The sequence below is a fragment of the Halichoerus grypus genome, chromosome 7 (assembly GCF_964656455.1).
Source record: "Halichoerus grypus chromosome 7, mHalGry1.hap1.1, whole genome shotgun sequence".
Lineage (NCBI taxonomy): Eukaryota > Metazoa > Chordata > Mammalia > Carnivora > Phocidae > Halichoerus > Halichoerus grypus.
Window position 1 is genome coordinate 39,953,619 of NC_135718.1, and position 20,595 is coordinate 39,974,213.

General features: G+C 48.5%; 1 protein-coding gene across 8 annotated transcripts in view; it reads right to left on the reverse strand.

The window, feature by feature from the left end:
* WDFY4 (WDFY family member 4) overlaps positions 1–20,595 on the reverse strand; it is a 286,087-nt gene that overhangs the window by 31,345 nt on the left and 234,147 nt on the right. For 7 of the 8 annotated variants that reach the window (XM_036103143.2, XM_036103144.2, XM_036103140.2 and 4 more), the window contains 4 exons: positions 8,878–8,920; positions 7,424–7,543; positions 5,339–5,456; positions 3,581–3,690 (listed from right to left, as the gene is read on the reverse strand). In XM_036103143.2, coding sequence (XP_035959036.2) covers positions 3,581–3,690; positions 5,339–5,456; positions 7,424–7,543; positions 8,878–8,920 — 391 coding nt within the window. The remainder of the gene's footprint in view (positions 1–3,580; positions 3,691–5,338; positions 5,457–7,423; positions 7,544–8,877; positions 8,921–20,595) is intronic. The other variant, XM_078077461.1, reaches the window with a different exon arrangement.

Sequence of the window (20,595 nt, forward strand, 5' to 3'; positions counted from 1 at the left end):
TCTTACATGAAAACCAGCCATCTCGCCTCAGGTGGTTCAGAAAACCCTTCCCCACTGCTGGTAACAGCCGCCGTCACACGGGCTGTGACTTAATTAACACAGCACTTTATTTCAGGTTCTTATTAAATGTAACAGCAGCTGCAGCAGCACTGCTAATGTGCCCTTGCTGGGGCGCTGCCGCCTGGCTCTGCCCTGCCCAGGCGAGTCTGGTCGCCGGCCTCCCGGCCACTGCTGCTCTTGCCGGGGCCGGGACAGGTTGCTCTCGGGCCCCGGCTCCAGGCGGGCGAGATGCCCGAGACTGAGGCATGCCAGGAGCCAAGCCTCTGGCGGGCTGCGGTCTCACATCTCCATGGGGCGGGGATAACAGCGCACGACCAGCTTGCGTCTCATCCCACGACTTATGCGTGTCACCTGCTCGGCTCGCACTGCCCCTACGCCGGGTCTTCTGGATTGTGAGAGTCTATCATCGTAATACCAGGTTTGAGGCAGAAGATCAAACATGGCAACCATAGAGGAATGCAACGATTCCAAGAGCAGCCCAAAGTTAGTAAGATGCAAAAGTGAAGGGACCACAGCACACCTTCCACCCAGGGATCAGAATGTGCTGCATGGCAATTCTAGGCCGTGTGCGAGAGCCCCTCCTTCTGTCCACATCCCACTCAGGGGGCAGGCCACATTGCCCAAGGAAAGCCGCGTCTGCCTCTCGACAGTGCACCGGGCCACACCGGGTACAGCGCATAGACACACGGCTCTCTGCGCCAAAGGTGATTCCTCCCGCCGAGCCATCAAACGAGCAAGCAGGTCACTCTGGCTCATTCACACTCATAGGCAAGAGGCAGAGCTTACTTCATGCAGAATGGGGAAGCATGCCTTTGTCATGCTGACTCCTGCATGCACACCCGGCTCTGGAAACCCGACATTCTCAGTTCCCTGCTCTCCAGATAAATAAAATAAGAAGGGCTCATGCCTGGATTCTGCACCTTCTCCACCTTTCTTACTCTTCCCTACCCCATGGTCCATGCTGGGGAATGGAAGTCTAGTCTATCGAGAATATGGTGAGGCTCCTTTCCTTGTCACCACACAGGGGTGAAGCAAAGGTCTCTTAAGAAATGAGCCTGCCCCCTAGGAGATAGGGTGGGACAGAAGAAAGAGCCTGACTTCAGGAAGATGCCAGAACATTCCTAAGGAAGTCTTTGAAGGCCCCAGGACTCCCACAGGAGAGCCAGGTGCATTTCGCCCCAGATGTAGCCTTTTACCCATTCCCCTGGGAGCTAAAATTCATCTTTTATTCTAAGGAAAAAGCAGAACACTGTGGGGTTTTCTTATGGCACACTAAAAGAGTCAGTAAAAATCACACATGGAGAGCCCAAATGATTTCAACACAGATGGGCCAACAGCCACAGGTAGATCGAACCAGGAAAACCTGGGAATCACATCAGACTTCAACATGGGAGTCAAAGGGCTGGAGCTAATGTGACTACATGTGTGCTACCCAAAAGCAGATAAAATTGGTTCTGACCACCTTGCATTGGTTTAGACCATCTCAAACCAGTTTGGCATGGTCATCCACGGATCAAACTAGCTAAAAAGAAAGCTCAAACTAGTTGTCACCAACTTCAGAGTGGCCTTAACCCAGTATCTCTGTGGGTTTGCAGCACACCTGTTTCATCTGGCTCATGCCATCCTGGAATGCTTCTCTGCAGTCCAGACTGTCTTGAATTAGCTTAGCCCAGAGCAGACCAGCTTGGACAAGTTCAGGCTTGCTCAGATTCTATCTGGCTGATTGCAGGGAAAAGAAGTGAAGTAATAATGATTGATCACCTATGCAGTGTCAGGCCCTGAGCTAGGGGCTTTACCCACATTTCCTCATTTAATCTCAACAGCTCAGGGAGCTGCGCATATTTAACCCTCATTTCCAGAGGTAAAATCACTTGCAGAAGATTCTGTATCTGTCAAGTAGCAGAGCTGGTGCATAAATGTCACAGCTGATACCGTTTCCAGTTCACTCTGCCTCCTGCCCATGTGAGAGGACCCTTAGTAACAGGCAGAGATGGGGCTTTAGAGCATTAGACTGAAGGGACGAAAGAAAGCTTTTAAAGCATCCAGAACTGCCTGGAGGGAATGCCGTAGCGGAACGCATCACCATCATCATCGACAGTGATCATGGCTTCTTGTGGATTAATGAGCAACATCTGGATGGGATTCCTGGCACGGGCTATAGCTCTGGGACCGTTTGTTCTCCAAACCAAACTTACTTAAAATGCTTGTTGCCTGAGAAAGGCTCAGGGGAAGCACACTTATTATTTTTGAGTGAATTTCCAGGGAGAGGAGGTTATACAATGTCTAGACAATCCCTGCCTTTAAGGAGAGAGAACACTGTGCCAAGACACAGAAGACAGGAGGGATTTTGTTCCTAATTGGAGAAATCACCTTGACTTTGCCTACCCGTTCCCACCTAGGGCTCAGGAGTTGGATTTAGTGCTGACGTGGCCTTTGGTCTCTCAGGTCCAAGGTCATCTGACCACAAAGAGTGGCCTTTTGGTGAGGTCAGACTAAAACCCCACAATTCCTGGAACACTCGCACTTTCTCTCTGATGAACTTCACTATCGGAGTAAGTCTGTGCACATTCGTGGCCTGTTGCCCACCATGGCTCATGCCTTCCTCTTCGTAGGACACTTGTGAGGCCTGGAGCAGGTCAGGCCCTACACTTGGGCTGTGTGCTGCATTCACTTGGGGGCTGACTGAGCCAGCTGGCTGCAGCTGGGCTACCCAGTGGCTCTCCCCAGTCAAAAGCTGTGCCCCTGGGACAACCTGGGAAGCAGGATCCCAGTGATAAGGTCAGAAAGAAAAGAGAGAAAATAAACTTCTTGGCTGCCTGCAAAAGACTCTATCCCAGCAATCCCACGTGCCTTGGACAGTACCACCCACTCAGAGCCAGACTTGCTTACTTCACGCAGTGTAGGGCTGAGGTAAAACAGAAGGGGGCCCAGCTATATTTGAATTTCAGATAAACAACAAATAATTTTTTTAGGATAAAAAATTCACTGTTTATCTGAAATTCAAATTTACCTGGGCATCCTGTGTTTTTCTTTGTGAAATCTTGCAACCCTAAGCTGGCATAATGAATGGTCTCTTGGTTTATGGGTGGCTAAGTTGGTTAGTTTCTTTCTCTGGTTCAGCTATTCATTATTCAAATACTTCGTCCTTTTAAGCCTTTCAACTTGTACTTAGCATGGCTGTCTGCATTCTGAAATTACAGGTGGTACTCTTTCACTCTTCCTTCTTTGTGCTTATTTTTCTAATTTCTGACCACCTACCTTCAAGGAAGTCTTCAAGGTTTCTGCTTTTCCTTTTCCACTAAAACCGACTTACGTTAAGTATTTTTTCCCCATATCTCTCATTCCTTATTTTTGGAGTCTGCGTCAGCCGACTGCCCAGAATCCTGGAGCCAGCATCAGTGGGAATCACTGGCTGAAGACTGGCTTTCTAGCCAGGAGATCCCTGCTTCATCCAAGCCCAGCCCTTAGTCTGTGCGATATAGTTGCGTGTGTGTGTGTGTGTGTGGAAGGGAGAGCTCACCTGCAGAGAGCAGAAGGCCTGGGTATAGGGTGGCATCCGGACCAGGTAGGAGGCAACAATGATGGCCGAGGAATAGTGAGTACAGTAGTGGCACTGGACAGTCATGTCTCCTGCAATGAAAGGACATGTCTGGAGCGGATTTCCCACCTGTGCTGGGACAGACTGTAGACACACAGGTTCTACGATGCATAAGCATAAGCAGCGGGCACAAGCCCTGCTCAAGAGAGCACCTGCAGGTCACTGGAGCCTTGGTTCTGCTCGCAGACGCCATTATGATTTGGCCAGTAACCACGGTGATGAAAAGCCCACTCAAGACCCTCAGCTGCACCCCCGAGTCCTCAGTGTTCTACTCCCAAGAATGTGGGCAGGGTCCGTCTCTGGGAAGGCTGTACTCAGGATTCATGGGGAGACAGTGCTTTGGTCTTCTGGGTTAAGGGGTACGTAGAAAGCCCCAGCGTGCCTACAATCCCACCAGCGCAGTCGGCAAAGGCCTGAACCAGCTCCCTGCAGTGACTGCTCAGCCATCATGCCGCCGGCCCCATGCCCAGCCTAAAGCCCTCCCTTGTGCCACGCAGGAGCTCTCTAAGTTGGATGTTTGGGAGGTTGGTGGAGGAACTTGTACAGGGTCCCAAACGCAGTGGGCAGCTCAAATGCACGCCCAGGGTGAGATGGGAGAAAACAGTGAGATCCCATGCTCCCCTGCCTGCTTCTGTGGAAGGAACCCAGCCACGCCTGGCAGCCAGAGGAACAGCACCTGGGCGGGGGACCCGAGAGGGGTCCTAATGATTGAGCTTCAGCCTCAGGAGGAAATAAGCAGGGCAAGGAGGGCCTGCCCAACCATCCACATCCTCCCATCTCCCCTGAGCGAGTCTGAGTGCCAGCCCCACACAGCGCAGGGGTCCCGGGCGGGTCTCTGTGGGGCTGTGCGGGAGGCAGCAGGAGTCTCCCTGTCCTGCTGAGAACCTGCTCGCCAAAAGCAGTGTCTCTGGGCCGTGTAAGCCTTTCCAAAGCACAATGCCTCTGGTTCCCAAGGGAATTTTTCATGGTTCATGGATGCCTGCTCCTTCTTTTAAATTATTTGCTTATTTCAAAGTATTTGAGAAAACCAATAGAGCTAGCATCAAATGCATGACAAAAATTGCCTTTTAAAATACGTTCATCAAAGTTCAGAAGTGAATAGACCTAAAGAAAAAAAAAATTAAGGCAATAGGAGTTCAAGTCGCATGCGAATGCGGCAAAAATTATAAATGTGATGTGCAGATGAACAAAGTTTGGGAAGTAGATTCTACAGTCAAGACAAATACAGCCTCCACCATTTAGAAGCTCTGATCTTGAATGCGTTGCTTGAATTCTCTGAGTTTAATTCCCTTCTCTTTGAAACGGACCACTGTATTTAAGGCTGGCCTGTGCCTGGAATATACAAAGTGCTGAATGAATGTACTCTCTGAGCCTGGCAGCCCCTAGGTCTGGACGTAGTAGCTCTTAGCATGGTAGTTCTCAGTCCACCCTGCACCTCACCACAGCCTTACTTAAATCAGAATTTCTAGAGGTGGGGCCTGGACATCAGTATGTGTAAAACCTGCCCAGGTGATTCTTCCATGCAGTCAGGATGCAGACCAGCAGACTAGAGCTATTCCCTATCCCAATATAATTGTTTCCACACTAGGTGAGAGCCTAAATTGTTACCAACGACCGTTTCAAGGCACTTGAATGAGCAACACTGCAGGAAAAAAAAAAGTCAAGCTGGGATCTACCCACCTTCAGTCTTCTCAACTTCTTTAAACCTCTGGATGAATTTCAGCTTCCTTTCCTTGGTCTGAGCCCCCATAGGCTTTGAGAGATCACGGAAAGTCTTGGGATTCGTCAAGTTCAATGTCTAGAAGGCAGACGTGTGGCTGGAGTTAACTCCCCTCAGACCCTCTTGTGCCCCAGCGAGACTTCAGGAGCCACGCTCTTTAGTTTTATGGTTCTCTTTATTGGTTTATCGTCGTTTGGTCTGACCCCCCTCCAGTGATTAGCAGGCGTGCAGGGGTTTTATGGCCCCAGAGCCAGTGATCCACAAAGACTTAATAAGGGAGAGAAGGAAAATAAGAGGAGGGGAAGATTGAGTTCACAGTGAACCTGTTCCAAGTTGACCCAAATCAGAACATCGCCACCAGTTACTGAAAAGAGACTTGGAAAAGAATCCCTGTTGTCAATGAGGTGCTTGGCTGCAGCCCTCGTGGAGAGAGCTGTATGCCTCAGGAGTTCACGGTCCTTGCAGGGAATCAAACTAACTCCCTAGAAGTTAGAAGTCCTCTGTTCTGTTTGGGGAGGAAATGTGAGGAACGGCCTCCTCTTTCTGGAGCCCACTCCCTTCTGGGCAATGACAGCATGTAATGTCGCCCCTTCCTCTGTCCTGGGGAATATAATACAGGGCAGTGGAGACCTGAAGTTTTCAGGGCCAGGTGTCCTCGGAGATGTCTGCTTTTAGCAGAGATGTTCTACATTTTAGCAGAGGAGCTGTGTATCCCCCAGGATTTGTGTCTGATAGAAAGTGTTTCTTTATACTTCTTTTCCTTTTCACCAGCCGTGAACCACTGCAGTCCCCCTGGGGAGGCAGGGCCTGTCCCCATCTCAACATCTGCAGAACCGGGGGTGGGGGCAGAGTGAGGCAGGCGCTTCTCAGACCCCTGTGACCAACGGCGCACGTGGAGAGCCATCTCAGCCACTGCTGATTTTGCCAGGACAGAATGGGGTTTCCGAGCTGCTAGATCTCCTGATCTTCCAAAAGATATTGGAAATCCAGATTTTTAGGAGAAATCTTCCGATTTTTAAATATGGGTAAGTAATCAAAATTTTGGGCTAAACAAAAGGGGCTGGTAAACCACCACTTTGCAACATGTGAGTTAAAGCTGGGATTTGCATGTTTCATTTTTGAAATACCTCAGCCTCAGATGGATCATTAGGGAAATAAAAGGCAACATGCAGCTGGCCATAAAAGTTTTGTGTTAAATGTTTTCATTGGGGATGGGAGGTCACAAAAGACTGAGGCTCCCTCTCCCAAATCCTGAGTATCAGTCTTCCAAGCAGCCCTAGGCAGGACTGGCAAGGACTGGTCTGAACCAGGACTTAGTCACCTTCTGTCCTTTACACACACAGCTCAACACCCCTCTTGATGGCCAGAGTCCAGGTGGTTGGGACAGTGCTTCATAACCAGGTCATTCCCAGCAATGTCACCCTGGCCTAGCTGTGTCAGCTTTCCTCCTCCCTCCCCTGCCTGCTGAGGTCCAGGGACAGCTAAAGGAGGGAATTATCTGGCCTTGCCGTCAGCCTCCCCTGTCCCAACATGTCTCAGTCCAGATCCTGAGTGAAGTCCCCATACCAACCTCTTGACTGCTGAAGTCAAGATACAGGGGGGTAGTTTGCTCTCTCTGGGTCTCTCTCTGTCTCTCTCCTATCCTCTACCTCCCACCCCACACACGTTGATTCAAGGAATAAATTCCATGGCCTGCTTCACTTGAATGACCAACATTGGTCCATGGCAGTGTCTCAGCAGATGGGTATTAGTCGCCTTGACAGTAGTAAGTCAGGAAGCCCTCTGGGGCTCATGTTAGCAACTGTCCTCATCATGTTGATCATCCCACAGGTGGGGTCACCTTCCCACGGGTGGATCTGGACAGAAACCCAAGCAGCCAGACTCCAAAGGCCTCCTCTGGGGTGAAGGGCCAAGCATGGAGCAGCCCTCAGGCCCAGGTGGACTGAACCTCGTAGCAGAGACTCTGCATGCTGATTTAGTATGCTCTGGTCTTCAGGGTCAGGAAGCCTCAGGACTTCTGAATAGCATCCACGCGAGTACTATACCTGTGAGGTGTAGTCGGCCAGGACCCAGGGAAACACTGGATACTGCATATAGTCATTGTAGGTCCTCCCAGCCATGGTGTTGAGGTGCATGAGATACTCAAAATTGCTGATGTCCCTTTTCTACCAGAAGAGACAAAGAGGAGATAAACCAAACACAACTAGCATCTTCCTAAGGACCATGGGGGTCCATTTCTCAGCCCTCTGCAGCCCTTGCTGTGTGGGTGAGAGCGGGCAGCACACACCTCCACTGTTCCCCGTGCACCTTGCGCCCGAGACAGGCCAAAGCGGGGAGGCCACACTAATTCCAACGTGAACTGAAGCAAATATATTCAGGAAGCAAAGTCGGCCAGAAAAAAAAAATACAGCTCAGCAGTCCAAAGCCAAGGATAAAGCCTTCTTTTGTTTAGCTGCTGGGTGTGATACTCAAAAGTTGATTAAAATAAGAGCACAAATGCTGTGGGTGAACTTACTGCTAACCTTATGATTAAAAAAATAAGCCGATGGGGCACCTGGGTGGCTCAGTCGTTGAGCTTCTGCCTTTGGCTTAGGTCACGGTCCCAGGATCCTGGGATCGAGCCCTGCATTGGGCTCCCTGCTCTGCGGGAAGCCTGCTTCTCCCTCTCCCACTCCCCCTGCTTGTGTTCCTGCTCTCGCTATCTCTCCCTCTATCAAATAAATAAATAAAATCTTCAAAAAAAAAAAAATAAGCCGAGGGGACCTTGCAGTAGAAAGAAGCCCTCACCAAGAGACTGAACGATCTGTCTTCCTCTGGGAATTTAGGGACTTTCTTTTCTGTCCCCACCTATTGGGATAACACTCACTCTTAGGGCCTTAGAATGTACAGTCAAGGTGGAGTCAGGAGTGTATTTGGGAAAAATCAGCAGGGCCAAGGGGTGAATGAACAGTCCAGTATAACTGTCACCTCTTATATGGGACCTACATGCTGTGCTCTCCCTTGGCCCTCTTGCTGGGAAAGGATTTTGGACAAGAGTGACCAGGAGTTAATTTCTTGTTGTCATGTGATCTCTAGGACTGACCCTCTTGGGGTCCCTGCCTTTCACTGAGAATCAGAGGCTAAATGTCCGTTCATTCAAGCTGAGAGTCATGCATGTCTTCTCAGGAGAAGTGAACACTGGAGCCCCTCTACACTGTGTCCACTTATACATATGTGTCTATCTGCATGGATGGGGCAGGTGCATACACGTGCACACACACACACACACACACACACACACACACACTACCCAGCTCCCGCTCCAAGCCTCAAGTACCACTTTCAATCACTAAGATCTTTTTAGGGAAATACTTGGGACATTTTGGTAAATTAAAAAAATAAGATCCCTCCCGAGTCACCCACATGCTTTGTCTCCCCACCACTGGGGCCTGAGCTATTTCTGATTTGCCTTCCCACAGGGTGTCCTCAGACCTAGAGTCCTCCACGGGGGTCACTGTACCTGCCACCTCTGCAGCACGGTCCTGTCGGAGCCAGGGTATCTCCTGTGGGACAGAGAACAACGACAGTGACCCAACATCTCACGGCACAAATGAGCAGAGAAGTGGGAATTCCTGGGGCCCTGTGGGACCAGGGCATCCAGGAAAGCCACAGACTCTCCGGGGCATACAGCAGCTCTCCCAGCGGGGTAAAAAGATTATTACCCAAGCTCTGCCTGACCCCACGCTACCCTACTGAAGGTTAGGCTCTTGCGGTCACTTTTGCTGGAATACTCTCCTGCTGCCTTACGTGTGGCCTGTGGGGAAGCCCTGGGGCCATGCAGAAGCGGGGTCAAGCCTCACAACCCCACACCAGACTTCCCATAGCCATGCCTCAGCCTGCTTTCCCCATGTACGTGTAATAGACATGATTATAATATACTGACACGGCACTATAATATATGCACGTAGTTTAAAAAATGTGGAAGGCCACAGAATAAAAGAGTGTCCAAACTATCACTCCTACTCGAGAAGGAGCCACAGTTAACGGTTTCCAGAACAGTTTTACCCCGTGCCTGTCTATGTGCTTATATCGTTGTTGTTTTTTAACTGGCGATACGTGGGAAGACCTCATCTGTGCTTTGTCACTGGCTTCCCAGCAGGGTGGGGTCAGCTCACATCACTCTGTGGCATTCGTTTCTGCAGCAGCAGGACCCCATTGTACAGACGGATCGGGACTGGTTGAGCCTGCCCCTGGGGTGGGTTTGGTCCTCGCAAATGACCTTTCCGTGACCAGCTTCGGACATAAATCTCTGGGTACTTGGGGAGTGTACCCATGAGAGAGATTTCTGGCAGCGGTTCTACTGGGATAAAAAGTATGAGCATTTTCCAGTTTGCTACATATTGCCAAACTGTCCTCTTAAAAGGCTGTACTGATTTCGGTTTCTACACATATAATTAAGAAATACAAACTGAAACAAAGAAATACCGTTTTTGACCAGTGTGGTGGGAAAAAGTTTAGAAGGGCAACAGGATGTGCCGGGAAGGGTGCGGGGAGGGTTTTTTTTCCACGTGAAATGCCCTTTCTGCTCAGCACGGATGTGTAGAGCCCAGTTCCTTGGCCTCTGTGGTATTCCTTGGTTCCTTTTCCAGCTCTGTTTTCTTCCCCTCTCTGTCTCCATGAGACTCTCCTTCTGCTCTCAAGACCTTTGTTCAAGATGTTCCGCCAAACCCACCCACATCATGTCTCCTCTTTCCATCCCTTCCCTCTTCCTTGGTCTCGTTCAGGTGCCCACAGATGCTACCCCACATGCATTTTATGTTCTACTCACGTGCACTGCACCAGGGTCCTTCTGGCCTCCATCTGTCTGGACAAGGCCTGGCTGCCCAAGGGCCCTAGCAGGGGCAGTGCCCCTTCACTTTCCCACCACAGCACTGTCAGCCTACACTCTGTCTCAGGTTTCCCATCCCTTTTCATTCAATTATTTCCTTGGTAGGTTTTTTATAAACAGAATGCAGCTCCCAGGCTGGGATTCACCTCTCCCCCCACCCCCCCCACCACCCCCAGTAGAGAAATCATCTATTGCATCCACTCTATCTAGGCAAACAACAGTAACAATGAACAGAAGCAAAACACGCTCAGGTTTATTGCTGTAGGTTGCAAAGGCTCAAGTGAAGATTTGGTTCTCTTGCTCAGTCTGTGAGCCTGCCACCTATCCCAGTTCTGGAAGGCAGGCCGCTTGGAAGGCTACAAACACGGGCAGAGCCCAGGCTGGAGACAGTGGGGGTCACCACCTTGGAAAGGACATGTGCTGAGCCTTCCTGAGGAGGTCGAGCTACAAGAATGTGGAGTTAGTATGGCAAAGCTCGCTAGTCTTGCTACTTTATTTTGTTAAGTTTGACAGGGGAGCAGGAAATAAGGGAACAAAATGTACCTATTATAGTTCAGGAAATAAGAGACAGCCTGGGTCATTTTCCGTTTCAGAGAGGGTTCTAGAATTTTCCGTTTCAGAGAGGGTTCTAGAGAGGGTGGTCTTTTGTGACACTGCCCCCAGGTGGAATGGTGTGCAGAAGACAGAGGCATGTCACCATCCCATTTCTCATTTCACCGGCTATGCGCTCCAAGGAAGATCCATCGTTCCCTTACTACCAGCAAAGGACGCCGTGACCAGCAGTGCCAAGACACCTAACCAGAGGTGAGTCATAGTTTTCAACTTTTTATTTGTTTGTTTTATTTATGTGTTTGTTTTATGTTTCCATTTTCACTTCCACTTCTGTCCTATTTCATTTGAGAATTTATGTGTATACTCCCACATGGATTTTTTTCTTTTTTTTTAATTTATATATATATATTTTTATCTGTGTCCAGTTGACACACAGTGTTATGTTAGTTTCAGGTGGACAACACAGAGATTCGACATCTCTAGACGTTATGCTGTGCCCCCCACAAGTGTAGCTGCCGTCTGTCCCCACACAGCTCTAGTACAACATCACTGATGGTGTTCCCTACGCTGTGCCTTTTACCCCCGTGACTGATTCATTCCGTAACTGGAAGCCTATATCTCTCATCCCCTTCATTCATAGGCCTAATAATAATAATACCAATAATTATCACGCGTTAAAGATTGCAAAGACTTTTTACCCGTTGTCTAATTCCCACGGCGACCCAAGAAAGCAGCCATTACTTCACGTAGAGATGAGGAAGTGGATGGGTGGGGCGAGGGAGTGGCGTGAAGCCAAGGGGAGTCCACCCCAAGCCGGCGCAGAGCAGGGACCCGGGAGTCCCTGACACACTGGGCTGTGCAAAGCACCCGTCCAGACTAAACCTTGCCCCAGGGCCCTGACTCACAAGACAAGCTCTTTCCTCCAACAGGGAAAAGAAAACAAACGTAAACAGAAAACAACAACAGCAAAAACCTTAGTTCTGGCTGACTTAGAAGGCAGTTACCTGACAAATTAGTAATTTGTGTACCTCTGGAGTTAGACAATGAGCATTAGCGAAGTCGCCAAGTTATTCCTGCATACCCGTGATATAAACATGAAGCTGGAGAGGCATTAAAAGTCTGGAAGGGTATAGAACAGGAAGTTACGTCCAGATGCTGAAATCGAGCGGCTTTAATTCTTATGAGGTTTTACATATCTGCATTTTAAAATGTATTTATCTTCTTGGGCATTTTCTTCTGTAAAATATTGATTTTATTTTTGCTTAGCTGTGTTTTATGATTTTCACATTATTTATTTTCTAATTTGAATGATGTACTTTTACGAATAGTCTAATTAGGAACACACTGGGTCATAGGACTTTGGGTAACTTTTAATTTTCTATTTATCTGAATTTGGTAATTATTTTAAATCCATTTATTGTCTAAATTAAATGACCTGTTTTCTTTTAGTTTTGCATTAAACAAAACAGTGGTGGTATCCATGTATTTGAAGTTTTTGTGGTTAGCCATATTTTTATTTTTTAATTTCAACTATTTCCTTTTACTTTTTTTTGTACTTTTCAAAATGTGTAGTGCTTGGATTCATTTTGTAGTTCAAATTATTTATCTGCTAATTATCTTACTTATTTCCAACTTGATTTGGGTAGTGCAATTTGGAGCATATTTATTTCTTCATTTCTACATACGCATTTTCAAATTTTTCTACGAGGTTATTTTATTATTTGCATAATAGTTTTCATATGTAACTTTTTGCTGATCTTCTCAATTTCTGGGAATTTAATTTAAAGAAAAACACTGAACAAAAAGATTATAAATGTACAAATACATTCGTTGCAGCCCTATTCACGATAGCACCAAATTGGAAACAACAGGGAAAGTACAGTCCACCAGATTCAGTATTACACGTTCAATCGAAAGGTAGATTTTAGAAATTACACATCAGCATTTGACATAATATTAAGTGAGGAAAAAATGACTATATAACTGTATGGTTTTTACGAGCATTATGGTCATTCTGACTTCATAGCGTGAAAAGGGCACCAAGAGAAAACTGCAAGAAATAATTAAATTCAAATAAACAGATAAAAGATAGCTCTCTCACAGATCAAAGAACTGAAAAAGCTATTTGGATAAACAACAAATCGAGTGATAGTTCGTGGGACTCCCTCAATGCTTCATAGAGAAGTAAGGTATCTATCCCTTAAAAGGGGCAAGCATAGCTGTTTCTCCCTGTTAGCAATGTCCACTTCCGGCATGGCCACGGCAAGCTGGTTCTGCCTGGTGGCGAAGTGCCCACCGCATTGCTGGGGGCGGCTGGGAGGAAATTCCCCCCCTGCAAGAAGCCGGAGGAGCCCAGGCCCCGGCATCCCCCGCTCCGCGTGGCGGTGTCCTGGAGACATTGTCGCCTATTGTGTTCTCTCACCTTGCAGGCTGGCGTCAAGATTATGCTAATTAACTCCAGGTCCCAAAGTCTCTTGTTGCCTGGTGACAAAGTTTCACAGTTGAGGAGGAGGAACTGGCAGGAACGGGGGTAAGTTTTTCTCTGGTGGTGGCCTTACATTTATCGATTTACTTGAACTCTGCCAAACAAACTCTGCTTTTTGCTCTCCTCCTTTGAGTAAGCAACTTTGGAAATGCTGGTTCTCTCGGTGTGCTTTGTTTACAAGCCCCAGACATGAGCTAATTCATTATTTAGGAGAGGAGGAAGCTGGCCCAGAGCCCCAGGCAGGAAGGGCAGCTAGCAGGGGCCCTAGCTGGGGACCCAGCCGGCCTTTCTCGGGTGCCCGGGGCCATGGGCCACCTTGGGAAAGATGGTGTGTGAATCTGTGGGGCTTTGCAGTCAAGCTTGGGTCTCTTTCCAAAGTCTGTGTCTGGAGCATTTTGCTGTTCCACAAGCAGGGAGAGACTATAGAGTTTGAACTGCTTCTTAGCAGTGGACTGACCCCCAAAGAAAGTGCAGTGTGGGAGCTCTTCTTCACTCAGGAGGCTGGGGCCTAATGACTGCTGACTATGGTGGGGGTTGGGGGGCACAGTCCATCTTTTGAGAAGTCAAACCCTTGCCACAAGCTACCCTGAATGCTGGAACCCATTAACAAGCAGTCAAGTCTAGGCTGGGCTGGGCCTTGCAAGGAGAGACTCTTCAAGAACACACTAGAACACATGTCTTATGTCCCTATTTCCATGACAGGTGTAATGGGAAAAGGTAGGTGCTCCTACTTCCAGTCTTTGTGACTCTGGACAAGCTACTTGGCCTCTCTGAGCCTTGGTTGCCATATCCATCCAGTGGAGATAAAAATCAATACATCAGGTGGTTATAAGAATTCCTTATCATGTCTGTAAAATGTCTAGCCTATAGTAGGTGGTCCATATAATCTACACACACAGTCTGAAAGCAGGAACTGGATTCAAATGTGTTAACAACTATGTAGTGTCATTGCTTTGCAAAGGGTCTGGCACATAGTAGGTTCTCAGTACATTTATGAACCATATGGGTGCTATGTTACGTGAACCAAGTCCTGAACACCAGCTCCTGCGGGATGAAATGGGGAGTCAGAAAGGTTAGGAAATGTGTACGAGGCCACATATCTAGGCAGAGACAGAGCTGCGACTGGTCTGTGACTCCCATACCTTCTGGGCTTGAGCCTGAGCCTGCAGGGGAGACGGAAGTACTGGGACAGCCACTCCCCACTCTGCAGAGCACCTGAGCCCCACGGTTGTCTAGAGACCAATTTTTAGGGCCTAGTGCTTGGTGGCTCCAATTTCCTCTTGGGGACCCAAGGGTCTCCTACTGTTGCTGTCGAGAGGGGATGGTGACTTCATGATCTCTCCCTCCAGCCATCACCTGGGTGATGGGAAAGTCAGACTGGGTGATGTTTCCTGGCCCCTGGTATCCCTAGAACAGAAGGTGTGCACAGAAACCTGCGCCCCTCCAGACAGGCATGATGGGCTCCCCGGCCGCACGATCCATCACCAGCCTTTCCATCCACTGCCAGTTCGATTCACTGCCAACTTCCATTTTCCTCCCAGTCTCACATCACAGACCTCATCTCAGCCCCCAGAGCTAGGTCCAATAACACACACACACGCTATCTTTGCCGCGACGGGCGAGTCTTAAGGATGGGGCTTGACCTCGTCTAGAATGAGAGTGCCACAGAATCTAGCTCCGTTGAGGCTAGTGTCTGGAAAACACGAGTCAGGAGCTTCCTTGTCAGTCCAGAGAGCCAAATTTATCACTGGACGTTGTAAAATCAAGTTTCATGGAAAAGCCGAGGGGCAGTTCAGCCCACAGACAAGAAGACTGAGCAGATACTGGCTGTGCTTGACCAGCGTGGACTTTGACAGGGGACATGCTCTGAGGCTCAGTGCTTTATCGGTAAAGTGGGGTGGATGGACCAAATGAGATAATACACATAATGCACTTGGACATAAAATTAGCGCTCAGCACAAAAGAGGAACCATGTATAGAAAACGCCAGGCCCGCTAGAACGTCAGCCTGCATTTTCTCTTTGACCCACACATGCAACCCAGACGACCATTCCATTGATTCTGCTTCTACCACATATGGTAAATATGCGCTATCCTTCTCCTCCCCACCCTCTTGGTTTACACCATCTTTTGCTGCCTGCAAGTGGCTGTCTTCATCTACTCTTCCTTCCCTACCTCTGGAGACTTCCCAGCAGCCAGGGTGATGCTTCTAAACTTCTAAACAGGCCTTCCCCAGCTCTTTGTCCTCATCTTCTACCCTCTCCTTATTGGCCCTGCTCCAGCCCCCATGGCATCTCCTTTCTCCCCACTGGTAGGACTTTGCACCTGGTGCAACCCCCACCGTGGGGTGTTCTTCTCCAAATCCTCCTGTGTGGCCTAGTCCTAGTGTCAGCTCAAATGTCACCTCAGAGAGAACTTCCCTGACCTTCTTGGTCTAAATCAGGCCACCCCCTCCCCAATATTCTCTCCCTGATTCTTGGCATTCCCTTTGACGTCCACCAGGTTTTGATTTTTTGCAGAGCGTCTACACCAACTGAAATGATCTTAGGTCTTTTTGTTTGTTTTTATCGATTGATTTGCTTCTCCTAAAATAGGAGTTTCGTGAGAAGTACAGCAATGTCTATCTTGTTCACTGCATCTCTTCCGGCCTGACCCTGACCTATAGAATGACTCTAATACAGATTGTTGAATGAATGAATGAATGAGCAAGTGAGTAGCTTGGGCTGTAGCAAGCTCTAGTGGTTAACAGTGGACAAAGGTATCATCATATCTTCTAACTGCTACTATTTTTTTTCTTTTATTATTAATTTGTGTTAAAAAGGTTGCAAAGACTTTTGTCCTTGGGAATCCACAAAGATTGTTCCACAAGTCTTACATTTGGTATTAATGACCAGTGGGGAGTGTCCTAGGGCTACTCACTGTAGGGAAGGGATCACTATGGTGCTGTTTGGTGGATCTACCAGCATGATTTACCATCACAAAGGCAGTGACTGCGGGAGCCAGGTTACCACTCACTGAGCACCCACTACACACTGGCCACTCAATGTATAGTCATCCCCACATTTACTCTTCATAACAAGCTGCACTTTTCTGACCCATTTTGCAGATCAGCAAACTGAGCTCAAGATTAAAATCAGGCTGGCAGTAAAGGTGGGGTGGAGCCCAGTTCTACTGGCCTCAAAGCACTGTTGTTCCCTGCTGCCCGAGTGCCTGCCTTCTATTAAGTACTTTTATACACAACAGGAAGGAAGCGGACAAACTGGCTAATACCTGGTCATTAAGGTGCAGAGCTGCTCCATCCTAAACACAGTGCTGCTGCCTGTCTTGATCTTTCCTATCATGTCCAGCAGGTTATATCTAGCTGCCCAGAGTCAGAGAAGGGGTCTCTCTCACTGATGATAGGGCTGAATGCTTCAGTAATAACTTCAGGTAAGCCCGATAAAGACTCAAGGAGGGGGGCGCCTGGGTGGCTCAGATGGTTAAGCGTCTGCCTTCGGCTCAGGTCATGATCCCAGGATCCTGGGATCGAGTCCCGCATCGGGCTCCCTGCTAGGCGGGGAGCCTGCTTCTCCCTCTGCCTCTGCCTCTGCCTCTCTCTCTCTCTCTCTCTACTCTCATGAATAAATAAATAAAACATTAAAAAAAAAAAAAAGACTCAAGGAGGCATGGGAAATCTGAATTTAGGAAATATTTCTACAGACAAAAAAAATTAAGATTAGAAGCCACAGCATTTTCAAAAGACAGGTGCCTCACATACAAGCAACGAGCCCCAAACCACCCTTTTGTGTCGCTTTAAAAATCAGCCCATGGTCCTTCCAGTGGCCTTCCCCTCTGGATGGACAAACATTAGCACTGTTCACGTAAATATCCTCCCCTACACTGCAGCCTAGTTTGGGTCGCCAACACGTAGAAGGCCATGTGGTTTGTGTATCACAGTCGTCTGTGGTTGGTCAGGGTTTTCAGTGCGGTGGAGGGCTGGCTGGCTCTGAGGGAACATCTCTGGAGGGAACGAGAATGGCTGCCTCCCTCCTTCCCCCACTCCACCACCCTCCCAGCATGGCCAGGCATGGGGCTGCCTCCAGCTTAGTCTGCATGTCTGCAGTCGGTGGGGCGCTTCTCAGGTGCTCCCCCACCTCCATCTGCCACTGTGGCTGGGCAAGCTGGGGTTCTCAACTAACAACCGGCACTACGGCTGCTATCCCGTCACCAAAGCTTCCCTTCACTGAGCACCTGTCACCCCCCCCCCGACCTTTTTCTCCTATGCAACCCTCTCATCGCCCCACTCTACCTGAGGGAACTGAGGCTGGTGACACATTAGCAGGAAATAGGGAGTCAGGAGATGAGCCCGGCTGGTCCACCTCCAAGCCCGTGGCCCTCTAAACATGTGGTTCCTTCTCGTCTTTGTCCAGGGAATATTTTCTCAGATGTCCCTCTTTGACTCAAATATGCTCGCTATTTTAAAATCTCTTTCTTACACACACACACACACACACACACACACACACACACACACACCCCTATTTTAAACACGATGACATGAGTGGCTTTACAGAATTCATGCAATTGAAAAGGAAGTAGATGTGTGTGTGTGTTGTGTGTGCACGTGCGTGTGAATGTGTTTGTAACTTTCTTTCCGATTAGACATAGATTTTGTATCTAATGCAGAGAACTTAGAAACTACATAGACATTTAAGAAAGAAAGTAAAAACAACCCGACACCATAATTTCCAGAGGGCATTTCTGCTAATATTTGGATGTTCTTCCATCTTTTTTCTTGAGGTGTGTGTGCATGCTCATGAGGGCAGCGAGGTCATATGGGCACAGAATGTTTTCCTCATAACATTATGTCTCCAAATGTTTCCTTTCAGCATTTCTTGGAAAATGATGTTTTTGTTTTGTTTTAGTTACTGTTGAATATTCATTTCATGCTGTGACTGGACAGTAAGTCGCCAACTGTCCACTGTTAGATACATGGATTGTGTCCATTTGTTTTTATTATTTTAAATAGCACTGCCATAAACATATTTATACAGAACGTTTGGTTCTTATTTCTTGAAAAGAGGTTCTTAGCAGTGATATCTGCGCTGCCTGGTGAGCCGGAGTGGAGGATGGGGGGGTCTCGTCCCGAAGGTTAGCTGCATCTCCTCAGACCTCTTGCTTGATCCCATTGCTCTACCTTTGCTCTCGTTCATTCCTACTTTTGGAAGCTTTCTTTCCCTTTGGCCTAACCCAATTAAAACTTCATTTGTTGTACTGCTAACCCACTTCCCAGCCTCCCTGCACACTTAATCTCACAGCCAAAAATTTCATCACGCTATTGTATGCATCTATTTGGACAGGTCTTCCTGTCCTCAAGGGTGTCCCACCCAGGGCTGGGTACACACTCAGTGACTAATAAATATTTGGTGTGAAAGTGACGACTTTTCTCCACAGACCTCTCCCTTAAAAATAGTCTGCATGTTCTAGAAGCCCTTTCAAAGTAGGTGGGAAAACAATGGGTCAAGAGGGATTCCACAGCAGCTGTTACAAGCTGTGGAATCTGCAATGAAGCTGGCCCCTTTCTGAGGTCATGGGAACTGAGATGACCTTGGTAATCTCCTAGAATTCATTCATTTAACCAAGACTGACGGAGGGCCTCCTGTGTGCCAGGCACTAGGAGTTTAGAGTCTGTTTGGGGAGGAGAGCAAGGGACAGACAATAAAAGTAAGCACAACAAGTAAGCCTATTATAAAATAATACTTAGGTTATATGTGTTATGGAAGAAAGTACAGCAGAGCAAGGAGGATTAGGATGTGCTTGGGCTCAGTTTGCATCATTAATTGGGGGATCAGGGCAGGCTGAATTGAGAAGTTAAATTTTACCCATAACCTTGAAGAAGTTGAACAGGTCAGTCAAGTAAATATCTGAGAGAAGAACCTTCCAGAAGAATGAAAGAGCTGGAGTAAAGGCCATAAAAGGAGTAAAGGCCATAAAAGGAGTTTGTGGGGGCAGGTTAGAGGAATGGCCGGGTTGGGTGGTGGATGTGGAGTGAGTGTGGCGGCGAGTGGTGGGGAGCCCCCTCAGGGAGGTGGTGGTGGGTTAGGCCATGGGGCCACTGGAAGGTGTCCAGCCCTTACTTGGGTGAAACAGGAGTCACTGGAGGGCTGTGCGCCAAGGAATAACAGGGTGGTAACAGAAATCCCCTGGCTGCTGTGTCAAGAACAGATTGCATGGGGTGAAGACAAGTGCTAGGAGGCCACCGCAAAGGCCCAGTGGCAAACAGCAGTGACTCAGCCCATGGTGGTGCCCAGGCACGTGGTGGGAAATGGTAGGATTGTGGATCGACTTTGAGCACAGAGCGAGCAGCATGGAACCTAAGAGGAAAAGGGGTGTTGACTGTGATGCCACAGCTTGGGGCCTGACACACGAGATGCTGTTGCTGTTGGCCTGGCCAGAGAGGCTGTGGGTGCAGTGGGTGGACAGGGAGCTCGGTTTTGGACACAATGTGTTTTGGTGTCTTTACATAGTACAAGTAGAAATGTTAAGTAGGCAGAAGGATACAAGTCTGGGATCAGCGGGCGAGGTCAAGACACAAAAGCTGGGGAGTCCTTAGTGTATTTAAAGCAATGAGACTAGATGAGATCACCAAGGTATGGGGTATAGACAGAGAAGAGGCAAGTGGCTTGGCCATGGCCCCCCGGGAACCCATGGCAGACACAGTTCTCATCCAGCCTGGTCAACTCCCTGCCATGTCTGGTTTACGTCCAGCCCCCTGCTGCTCCCACTCAGTGGGCTGCACGTAAGGGGTCCTGCACATGGTAGCTTCCTGGTGGACCCAAGACCCTATCTGAGAGCACACACTTCACAGCGAGGTACCAGCCCAGTACCACACTATGGCTGATGCCAGCCAGGAGGCTGGGATTCCTCCTGTCTCAGGTAGAAATTAGAGAGGAGAGGGCACGGGCTTGTCTGTGATGGCCTTGGGGGAAGTGTAGGGACAAGCTTTCTCTCTTTGGTTTGACATGCCCTGGGGATTTTTCTCACGACAGCCAGAGTATCATTTGGAAAATAAGCCAGATCATGTCTGCTATCATTCTTTTTTGCTTATTTTGTTTTTTTTAATTGTGCCTCTGGCCTGCCTGCCTTCCTTTCTTCTCTCCTCCTTCTCCCCTGCGCTTGTCCCGCCCCTCCCCTCTGCCACAGGGCCTTTCCATCTGATGTTTCCTCTATCTAGAACCCCCTCCCCATCTCCTTGGATCCTTGCTTCCTTCAGTCTCTGCCCAGGTGTCTTCTTCTCAAGGAGGCCCTTCCTGGTCACCCTCTTCAGAAGCATAT